Here is a 12,032-nt window from a genome sequence, read left to right on the forward strand (position 1 = left end):
ACGCATCACTGGCACTGTCAAACTCATTTTCATTCCTGGGGTAGGGTTTGAATGAGGAATGATGGACAGAGAGATGACTCCATACTCTATAGAGGGGCTCCTATCTTAGAGTTTATGGCAACCATCACCAAGGATATTACTGTCCCTATATAAAGGGTTCATTATAAAACATGAATTCCTAAAAATTAAAGTAATTTACTTCTATATAAAAAGGAGGTTTCTTGGTCTCAACCTATGTGTGTGTGGCCCCTGTATTCCAGAATGACTTTTTATTTTAGGGGCCCAAGAGAATAGTGACCCTTATTGTGTTCTCTTCAACAGCCTTGCATTCTCTTAAAGGATTCCTTATTGACTCTGTCACTACTGAAATTGTCTTTGCCATTCTTGAATATATATGACTGTTTTCCAGTCTATACCACCTGTTTGGGTAACAAGTTGCCTGCATTGTGTACCTGTGTTTGTACCTGTGTATATGGTAAACATTAAAACAAATTCTAACAATTTTTCCTAAACTTTAACGAATGCCTTCTTATACCAGTGCTGTATCTTATGATAGGGACGGACTCCAGGGACCTCCAGAAAGGAAAGAAAAACAGGAAAGAAAAAAATACATGGCATACCTCTCCAGGAGCCCTGAGTGAGAGCAAGACTGGAGATGGAGTAAATACATACAATGTAATTTGCAGATGTTGGTGAGTCTACCAAATGGACCTGATTGAGCACTCTGCACACTTCTGTGTAAAACAAGCTATTCCAATATCAGTTTCTTTATTGGTTCATATTGCATGCCTCATTAGCATATACTTTCAGTTCCCTGATTGGTTGTTATATTTGCCTTCTGATTGGCTGTTATTCTGATTTCCTGATTGGTTGCTATTCTGCCCCTCTTGATTGCCTAAATCTGTACTCACTTTTCAGATATGGTTCAATTAGAGAGAGCAACTTTGTGTATAAAAGAACTAGAAGGCCGGCACCGAGGCTCACTAGGCTAATCCTCCGCCTTGCTGCGCCTGCACACCGGGTTCTAGTCCCGGTCGGGGTGCCGGATTCTGTCCCGGTTGCCCCTCTTCCAGGCCAGCTCTCTGCTGTGGTCCGGGAGTGCAGTGGAGGATGGCCCAAGTGCTTGGGCCCTGCACCCCATGGGAGACCAGGAGAAGCACCTGGCTCCTGGCTTCAGATCAGTGCGGTGCGCCGGCCGTGGCAGCCATTGGAGGGTGAACCAACGGCAAAGGAAGACCTTTCTCTCTGTCTCTCTCTCTCACTGTCCACTCTGCCTGTCAAAAAAAAAAAAAAAAAGAACTAGTACTGGCAAACTTCTCTGGCAACTCTTCCCTTAGAGTCTGTCTCCTAACTGCTGGTGATTGGAAGAACCTCCTAACAGTCATGATTTCATGTCACTGGAACATTCACGGACTCTTAAGTCAGTAGAAGCTAATTTATCATGAGTCTCCCTTCCTTCAAAGGTATTCTGGTCCCTGAATCTTTGAATTAACCAGAGTTTGGTGTAATCCTCCTTTTCTGCAGTCAAGGGTTTACAGTCACTGTTCATGACTACAGGACCATTTCTTTTGTTTTCCTAAAATGCCTAGTTGGTTTTCTGCACACAAAGAATCCCTTTTAATACAGTGGCCTTTTTATTCTTTTATTTTTAAGTTCAGTAAGCATAGAGAGAGAATGATAGACACAGAGCAGACAGAGTCTCCATCCACTAGTTCACTCCCCAAATGCCCACAATGACTATGACTAGACCAGACTGAAGGTGGGAGCTGGGAACTCAATGAACTCAATCTAGGTCTCCCACATGAGTGGCAAAGACCCAACTACTTGAGTCATCGCCTGTTAACTCCCAGAATCTGCACTGGCAGGAAGCTGAAGTGGGAATCTGAAGCCAAGACTCAATCTTAGACACTCTGATATGAAATGTGGACACCCCAACCAATGTCTTATCTACTGCACCAAACACCCACCCCTAGTTCTGTTTTTCTGCACTTCACCTCTCCTAGAAAGGAAAAGGAGACAGTACAAATTTGGTAACACTGTTGCTGAGCCACATGATAATAGGGCAAGAAAAAGGAGGTAATATATTAAAAATATTTTCTCTGTGTATTCCTAATTAGGAAGTCTGGAGAAAAACAAGCAGACTTCTTCCTCATTACAAGTTTTTGAGCTCAGAAACTGTACTCACTTTTTTTTGTGGCTCAGGTTACCACACACACACACACACACACACACACAAAAACAAGTCTAGACCTCTTCCCATAGCAGAGGACTGGAAAAAGCCACTAGTGGACAGGGGTCTAAAATGGTATACTGAAGGGACAGTCATTTCCCAGCAAGTCATTGTCTCCTTAGTATAGTTCAAGGCAATTTGGGATATCTTGTTCCTGTTTCCTTCTCTATCTTTTCTTCCATCTCTCTTTTTCTTCTCCTCTTCTGCTGCTCCTGGCCTCCCCACCTTCCTATCATGGTCTGCCTACATATTTCTTAAGCTACACATAGACTGCTAAAGGCCATTAAGGATAGAGAGACTAGCTACCTCAGAAATTATAAAGACCATGAGAAGGTTCCATAATTGAATTTAGGGAGAGGACAAGAGAACCTTAATGAAAACAGGGGAAATAAAGAGTTATTTTTCTTTGTAAACATACCTGAAAGTCATAAGCAGAATATGGTGGCAGGTGAGGCGGACTATGGTAGTAGGTATTGTAGGATGCCACTTGGGGACGAGCGTAGTATGAAACAGTTGGATGGGTATTTTCAACAGAACAGTTCAGCGCTGGGAGAGTCGGATTCTGCATAAAAACACAAATTATAAAAAACATAAATGTTCCTAACTATGAGAATGGTTAAATAAACTCCAGTACATCTATACATGAATATCATGTAGCTACAAATAAACAATGATATGGACTTATATGTAGTGAAAGAGAAGGTTGTCCATGATACATTGTTCATTTTTAAAAATGATCCCAATTTATATAAGAAACTTAATTACATTTATAAGTATTTTTTTGACAGACAGAGTTAGACAGAGAGAGAGAGAGACAGAGAGAAAGGTCTTCCTTTTCCGTTGGTTCACCCCCGAAATGGCCGCTATGGCCGGCGTGCTGCAGCCAGCGCGCTGTGCAGATCTGAAGCCAGGAGTCAGGTGCTTCCTCCTGTTCTCCCAAGCACTTGGGCCATCCTCCACTGCCTTCCTGGGCCACAGCAGAGAGCTGGACTGGTAGAGGAGCAACTAGGACAGAACCCGGCGCCCCAACCGGGACTAGAACCCAGGGTGCTGGCGCTGCAGGCAGAGGATTAGCCAAGTGAGCCACGGCCCCGGCCCATTTGTAAGTATTTTTGCAAATGCAAAGGAATTAATCCCCTGGGAAAAAGAGGTAAATGAATATTCTTAATTTTCTTCTCTATACACCCAAGTTTTTATAACTAAAATGCATTTTGTCATTCTGCCCCAACTTTTTAATTTGAAAAATTCAAACCTATAGGAAAGTTGAAACTATTTGTATGATTTTTACATATAAGCATTAAAAAGAAAAAAAAGACTAAAACTACAAAATATCAAATAAAGAAGGCTAAACAGGCTACTGCTCTTGCTGTCACAGAATGCATTTGATCACAAAGAGTTTGTTAAAGTTGTGTGGATTCTTGCAAATTTCCAACCTTGCTAAGGAGTTCTCCTGCAGACATGAAGGGTATTCATTTCTCATCAGCCTGTGGGCTGGAGGCAAAATGCTAGCAATGCACAGAACCCATGAAGGACCAAGCAAAACATGATGTTCCTTTTGTTCCCACAAACAAAACAGTACAGAAATACTTTCATATTGTTTTTACAATCTGATAGTGTGTCACCCTTCAAGGGTTAAAGTGATCTTGTCCAGGATGTGGGCCCTGTTTTCAACAGGGCCAGGGACTGCTAAAGGCAGTTACCACTGCTCTTTAGTTCCCAACTAGGTCTGTGCTTTGTACGACATGGGTCAAGACGTGGGAGTAAATTTTTTTTCCATCTTCTACGTCATGGGCTCTGCTTCTGTTCACGTGAATAAGTGAAAAACATGTGAAAAATCAATGCGTCTTCTTTCCTGTACATAACTACGCCACATTAAAGGAGAGCAGATGCTTCCTCTCAAGTGATGAAAATATGTAGGCAGACTTTGGCAGTGGCAAGGCAACCATGTTAGGGTGTTGGCAGGAGAACCTCCCTTACAGCAAGTTTCAACACAATTCTGTTGCTCTCTTCTTTAGAGTGGGTTACTGTTTACATCTCTAGGAGGTTTGAAGAACTACAAACTTCAGTCATTACAATGCAGCTCACAACCACAGAAATATTTGCCAGCCTGTCTACCATGGGAGAGGGCTGAGATTTTGACTATTTCAAGGGCTGCCTCCATTCACGGAGGAAGAACGCTCAGAAATGCCCTTACTCTCCAACAAGATTCTAAGAAAAAATTTCATCCCTGGGGAAATACCAGAAATCATGTTCTCTTGGCCTTCTGTCAATTAAAAACACCCCCTCTCAGCTCTTTCAAGATGAAACTAGCTCTTCTGTCCAAATAAATTAAGCTTAACTATGGAGAAACAATAACTCAATGTAAACCATATCTATAAAAGGTTTTTCGTGTTCAGTGAGGTCAGGGGTCCAGGATAGTATTTGAAAGAAGCTGATGACCACAGGGCAAAAAACAGGAGAAACACGAGAGTAAGCTTGAATGAGCACATGAAAGCCTGGATAGAGGATGTGGAGAACACAGGGCAACAAGAGAGAAAAAAGAAGAGAGGTTGGGGTGTGAAAAGTTGAGGACAAATGGGGTAAAAAGATGGTCCCAAATAATAGTCTGATTATGTTTTAAGTCAATAATTCTGATTTTATAAAAAGTGTGTTCTGTCTCTATTTGGATACACATATAGGTGTGTGTAAGAGAAAGAGACACAGAGAGAGGAAATGAATGAATTGCTGTTAAAATTCTGCAGCTTAAGTTGTGAGACCCCCATTATTGATCAATGGTAGCATTCTGAGCACTAGTAAAACAAAAGGTTACTGGGTAGCACAGGAAATGGAGAAAGCAATCTCGCCTGGACAAAACTGAGTCTATTCTGAGACAGATTGTGGACTTTGGAAAGAATGCCACTTTCATTCCTCTCCAGTTTACTTCAAACCAAAGACACCAATTCAGAGGAAATGGCAAGATACATTCACTTTATAAATATTCATCTCAAATCTTTCTTTGATCAACGAATACTTCATCAAATTTTTTTAAGATAGTTCTTCAAGAACCTCTAGTCTGGCCAGCGCCACAGCTCGCTAGGCTAATCCTCTGCCTTGCGGCGCCGGCACACCAGGTTCTAGTCCCGGTTGGGGCACCGGATTCTGTCCCGGTTGCCCCTCTTCCAGGCCAGCTCTCTGCTGTGGCCAGGGAGTGCAGTGGAGGATGGCCCAAGTGCTTGGGCCCCGCACCCTATGGGAGACCAGGAGAAACACCTGGCTCCTGCCTTCGGATCAGCGCGGTGCGCTGGCCGCAGCACGCCGGCCATGGCAGCCATTGGAGGGTGAACCAACGGCAAAGGAAGACCTTTCTCTCTGTCTCTCTCTCTCACTGTCCACTCTGCCTGTCAAAAAAAAAAAAAAAACACCTCTAGTTATGTAATGAAGACATCCTTCTTTGCTTTCATGATCCCACAACTTTGGAAATGGTGGCTCCTAGCCGATTCTATTAAAGGATGCCAACTGACAGCCCTTGGCCACTGCTCTCACTCCCTAGAATTGGCTTCCATCAGCTAGACAACACAACTGGGTCTCTCTACAGATCCCAGGGCACTCTGCTCAGAGAGGAAGCACACCTCAAGTTGCCAACCACATTTGGACCTAGGCCAAGGATTATATTTATGTTCAACTTAGTTGATGTTCCAGAAATTTCTACATTATGTTCTCTTCTAAGTGATCTAAGTAATGGTTCCTTTGTGCCCCCATAGTAGACACCTGTTAGTGTCATCCCATCTAATGAATCAAACTTCTTCTTCCTTGATCTTTGTTTTCATCTTATGATCTCCCCACTTCTCCTTGATAGAGTACCCAGGTTTTGCATTTGATAGTGCTCAGTACTTCCCTTCTTTTCCCTTACTGTTAAAGGAGGTCCTAACAGTTGGAAACAATTCACTTTTAATTGTTTTTAATTAAAGCTACTAAACAAAGGACTTAATGTCATGTAAAAGAGTTGTGGAACCAGAAAGGGCTATCCCTAGTTAGGGGCTCTGAGATGGGTAGAAAAAGCAAAGGGTTGGGCATCTGACAAATTTGGGCTCCAGTCCTAGTTCTTCTATATAGCTCTGGGAAAGTCACTTGATACCTCTTTGCCTATTTCCTCATTTATTAAATGGACTAGTAATAGTCTTACTCTAGAGACCAAAGGTAACAGTGAAATTAAAAATCTAGAAATAAGCCTACACACCTGTGGTTAACTGATTTTTGACAAGGCGGCTAAAACCATAAAATGGGGAAAGAGTTGTATTTTTTTTACAAATGTTCAAGGAAAACTGTATATCCACAGGAAAAAGAATGAACTTGGACACATGCCTCACACTAGATACAAAAATTATACCAAAATAGATCAAAGTTATAAATGTAAGAACTAAAACTACAAAAATCTTAGAAGAAAACTTAGGGGGCAATTTTTATGACTTTGTATTTGGTGATGAATTCTTAGATATGACACCAAAAGCAAAAGCATTAAAAGAAAAAATTGAACTTATTGAAAATTAAATACTTTTTAAAAATATTTATTTGTTTGTTTAAAAGGCAGAGTTACAGAGAGGCAGAAGCAGGGCAGGAGAGGGTGATAGAGACAGAGAATCTTCCATCCACTGGTTTACTCTCCTTGTGGCCACAATGCCCAGGGCTGAGCCAGACCGAAGCCAGGAACTTTTTCCAGGTTTCCCATGTGGATGGAGGGACCCTAGTGTTTGGCTCCTGGCTTTGGCCTGGCTCAGTTCTGGCCAGTGTGGCTACTTGGGAGTGAACCAATGGATGGAAGACCTCTCTCTCTTTCTCTCTATAACTCTTTCAAATAAAATAATTAAATCTTTTTTAAAAAAATAAGATTATCAAGTAAGTTAAAAAGAAAATCTACATACTGGCAAAAATATTTGAAAATCACATATCTGATAAAGCTCTATTATTCACAATATGCAAAGAACTCATAACTCAACAGTAAAAATACAACCCAATCTAAAAATGGGCAAGGCAATTCTATAAACAAGATATACAAATTTTCCATAAGCAAATGAAAAGATGCTTGACATCACTGGTTATTAGAGAAATGCAATTCAAAGACACAATGAGATATCATTTTGCAACCCCTACAATGGCTATAATTTAAACCAAAAGTGTTGGTAAGGATGTGGAGAAATTAAAGTGGTGCAGTTGCTGTGGAAAACAAATTAGTGTTTCTCTATGAAGTTAAAGAGAATTACCATAAACCCAGCAATTCCACTCCTACCTATACATGCAAAAGAATTAGAAATGAGATTTGATTATTGTTTATAGGCCTGGTCTATACTCCTGAGGAACAGTGGTTTCTCTACTTACTACATGTTGAATTCTTTAGTTAGTGGAGGACTAAGCTTGTGATTATAAACTAAATTGAAAGTATGTCATTCTAGAGCCTAGGGAGATTACTGACACCATAAACAAGAGTGTCAATTTGTTAAGTCAATAACAGGAGCCACTGTGCACTTACTCCTCATGTAGGATCTCTGTCCTTAATGCGTTGTTCAATGTGAATTAATGCTGTGACTAGTACTGAAACAGTATTTTACACTTTATGTTCTGTGTGGGTGCAAACTTTTGGAATCTTAATATATACTAAATTGATCTTCTGTATATAAAGATAATTGAAAATGAATCTTGATGTGAATGGAATGGGAGAGGGAGTGGAAGTTGGGAGGGTTGCAGGTGGGAGGGAAGTTATGGGGGGGGAAGCCATTGTAATCCATAAACTGTACTTTGTAAATTTATATTTACTAAATAAAAGTTAAAAAAAGAAAAGAAAGAATGTCATTGCAAAAATTAAAAGAAAAGTAAGTAAAGAAGGAGGAGAGAGGATGGGAACAAGAGAGTCAGGAAGGAAAGGGTGGGGAGTATCATTATATTTTTAAGATGGCAGAGTAGGGGGGAGCTTACTGCTCTGGTCTAGGAGAGAAAAGTTTAAAAAAAGTGGAGAGAGTGCAGTCTCAGGGAAGAGTTAGGGAGAAAATGGCAGAGGAAATTCTACACAAATTAGAGGGACACCCATGGCTCAGGACTCCACTAGCCAAGAGCTTCAACACCAGTGTGGGAGAATGAGGCAAGACCAGACTGCAGGAGCTTTATCCTGGCGATAAAGCTGCAGGAAGAGCCTAGAAGGAACCCGGCTTGGAGCCCTGTGGGGGATAGTGTACCTACCAAGCTAGAGGAAAACAAAAAAAAAAGGAGGGACATGTTTCTCTCTCCCTGATCACCTTACAACAGTGTCCTGTAACAAGCCAATAAAGTGGGCGCCATTTTGGACATACATAACAGCTGTGGCTACTTGTGTTTGCACACAAGAATCAACTGAGTGTAAACTCCTGACTCTGGTGGGGAGAACAAACAGGGGGCTGAGTGTTTATGGCTGTAGGAGGCTTTTGTGCTGGAACTTTAAAAAAAACAGGCTGAGTGGGAGAACTCACAGTGTGCCTGGGACTTTGGGCAGTCACTGTGGGAGACTCCACAGGCTCAGGGCTTCCTGGTTACCTGGTGAGAGACATTGCTGGGGAATTTGAGCTTACACTGAGGACTGCCTGGATCCTTTATGTGGTCCTTGGACAGAGTGGACGAATATTACACCCACTGGGGCAAACACTCAAGCACTGGTCTCCTTTGAGGAGAAGAGCTCAGCTGAACAGAATAAATCTCCCTTCTGAATTAAAAAAAGAGGATATTTATCAAGCCAAACCTGGGTGTGTCACCTTAGACACGTCCCTCACCCTGGAGAACTGAACAGAGCTCCCTGGCCACACACACCACACACCTCTAGATATTTCCTGACAGCAGACACTGCATGTATCTACAGAGGCATAGTATGAAGATAAAAGCTGCCACAGCAGAAGAAGCAAAAAAGAAACCAATGAGTATCTCTACAAATGCCAAATAAAAAATGCACCAATTCAAGAAACAAGAATAAGTAAGACAACATTATGCCCCCAAAAGAAAACAACACTTCAATACTAGATTGTGAAGATGATGAGGTTAAAGAAATGTCAGAAATGGAATTACAAACATTGATTATAAGATTACATGGAAGTAATCAGAAGCAAATGCATGAGTTACTGAATTCTGTATATGATATGAAAGAAAATTTCTCCCATGAAATTGAGATTTTAAAGAGAAATCAAAATGAAATGAAAAATTCAATAGAACAAATAAAAAATGCAGTGGAAAGCCTCAACAATAGAATTGGTGAAGCAGAAGAAAGAATATCTGACCTAGAAGATAAAGCACAAGAAATCATACAGTCAAACCAAGACAAGAAGAGGAAATTACAAAACTAAAAAACACTGATGGGAATCTACAGAATACTATCAAATGACCCAACATATAGGTTCTAGGAGTTCCTGAAGGCATGGAAAGACAGAAAGGATTAGAAGGCCTTTTTAGTGAAATAATAACAGAAAACTTCCCTAATTTCAAGAGGGGTACATCCAAGTACAGGAAGCACATAGAACTCCTAATAGACATGACCAGAAAAGATCTTCACCATGACACATTGTAATCAAACTCACCACATTAAAACATAAAGAAAAGATTCTAAACTGTGCACAAGAGAAATGCCAGATTACTTTCAGAGGATCTCCAGTCAGACTCACAACAGACTTCTCATCAGAAACACTACAGGCTAGGAGAGAATGGTGAGATATATTATGGCTTAAGAGAAAAGAACTGTCAACCTAGAATACTATAGCCTGCAAAGCTCTCATTTATGAATGAAGGTGAAATAAAGACCTTCCATTACAAACAAAAACTGAAAGAATTTGTCACAACCCATTCAGCCCTACAGAAGATGCTTAAGGATGTGCTGCACACAGAACACAAAAACATGTTCATCACTCAAAAGAAAGTAAAGGAAGGAAATTTCCCAGTAAAAGTTCCAAGTAAATTTAAAGTAAAAAATAGGAATTTTTTGGAAAAATGGCAGGCACAGTGGTTACATATCAATAGTCACCTTGAATGTAAATGGCCTCAACTCTCCAGCTAAATGATATAAACTAGCTGAATTGATTAAAAAACAAAACCCATCTATTTGCTGTCTACAAGAAATACATCTCACCAACAAAGATGCATGCCGATTGAAAGGATGGAAAAAGATATTTGTGCCAACAGAAACCAAAAAGAAGCTGTAGCTATCCTAATATCAGACAAAATAGACTTTAACACAAAAACTGTTAAAAGAGACAAAGAAGGGCACTATGTAATGAATAAGGGATCAATTTAACAGGAAGATGTAACTATTATAAACATATACACACCTGATTACAGGGTGCTTGGCTATTTAAAAGAGTTAAGGAATCTAAAGGGAGATATAGACTTCAATACAATAGTAATGGAGGACTTTAATACTCCACTTTCAGCAATGGACAGATCAACCAGCAGAATATCAACAAAGAAAGAGCAGTGTTAATCGACATTATAGACCAAATTCACCCCACAGATATCTACAGAATTATGATCCTACAGTTAAAGAATACACATTCTTCTCAGCAGTTCATTGAACTTTCTCTAGGACTGGCCACATCTAGGCCATAAAGCAAGTCTCAACATATTAAAAAAATTGAAATCCTACCATGCTTCTTCTCAGACCACAATGGAATAAAGCTGGAAATCAACAACTCAGAAATCTCTAGAACATATGCAAACACATGGAGAGTGAACAACATATTCCTGAGTGAACAGTGAACATAGAAGATATCAAATGAGAAATCAAAAAATTTCTGCAAATTAATGAAGATGACAATACAACATATCAAAACCTATGGTATACAGCAAAAGCAGTGTTAAGAGGAAAGTTTATAGCAATAGGTGCCTACATCAAGAAATTGGAAAGGCACCAAATAAATGAGCTATCAATGCATCTCAAGGATCTAGAAAAACAACAGCAAACCAAACCCAAAGCTGGTAGGAGAACTAAAATTAGAGAATAAATAAACAAAATTGAATAAAAAATACAAAACATCAGCAAAACAAAGAGCTGGCTTTTTTGAAAAAAAAAATGAAATTGACACACAATTGGGTCAACTAACCAACAAAAGGAGAGAGAAGACTCAAATCAGAGATGAAAAAGGAAGTATAACAACAGAAATAAAAAGAATCATCAGAAGTTACTATAAAGAGCTGTATGCCATTAAAGTGGGAAACCCAGAAGAAATTGATAGATTCCTGGACACATACAACCTAATTAATTAAGCCATGAAGACACAGAAAACATAAACAGACCCATAACCATGACAGAAATTGAATCAGTAATAAAGACCCTCCCAACAAAGAAAAGCCCAGGACTAGATAGCTTCATCGCTGAATTCTATCAGACAATTAAAGAAGAACTAACTTCAACTCTTCTCAAGTTATTCAAAACAATTGAATGGGAAGGAATACTCCCAAATTCTTTCTATGAAGCCACCATCACCTTAATTCCTACACCTGAAAAAGACGCAAGAGAGAAAGAGAATTACATACCAATTTCCCTGATGAACATAGATGCAAAAATCCTCAACAAGGGCTGGCACTGTGGTGCAGTGGGTTAATGCCCTGGCCTGAAGCGCCAGCATCCAATATGGGTGCTGGTTCGAGTCCTGCTGCCCCACTTCTGATCTAGGTCTCTGCTATGGCCTGAGAAAGCAGTATAAGATGGCCCAAGTCCTTGAGCCCCTCACCCATATGGGAGACCTGGAAGAAGCTCCTGGCTCCTGGCTCCTGGCTCCTGGCTTCGGATCAGCGCAGCTCTAGCCATTGTGGCCATCTGAGG

At 40.4% G+C, this 12,032-nt stretch overlaps 1 protein-coding gene across 12 annotated transcripts in view; it reads right to left on the reverse strand.

Moving 5' to 3' along the window:
* TMEM255A (transmembrane protein 255A) overlaps positions 1–12,032 on the reverse strand; it is a 67,962-nt gene that overhangs the window by 10,091 nt on the left and 45,839 nt on the right. For all 12 annotated transcript variants that reach the window (XM_089324577.1, XM_089324569.1, XM_089324568.1 and 9 more), the window contains one exon: positions 2,649–2,792. In XM_089324577.1, coding sequence (XP_089180703.1) covers positions 2,649–2,792 — 144 coding nt within the window. The remainder of the gene's footprint in view (positions 1–2,648; positions 2,793–12,032) is intronic.

The sequence above is a fragment of the Oryctolagus cuniculus genome, chromosome X (genome assembly GCF_051225735.1).
Source record: "Oryctolagus cuniculus isolate XC-2025 breed Fujian yellow rabbit chromosome X, ASM5122573v1, whole genome shotgun sequence".
NCBI lineage: Eukaryota > Metazoa > Chordata > Mammalia > Lagomorpha > Leporidae > Oryctolagus > Oryctolagus cuniculus.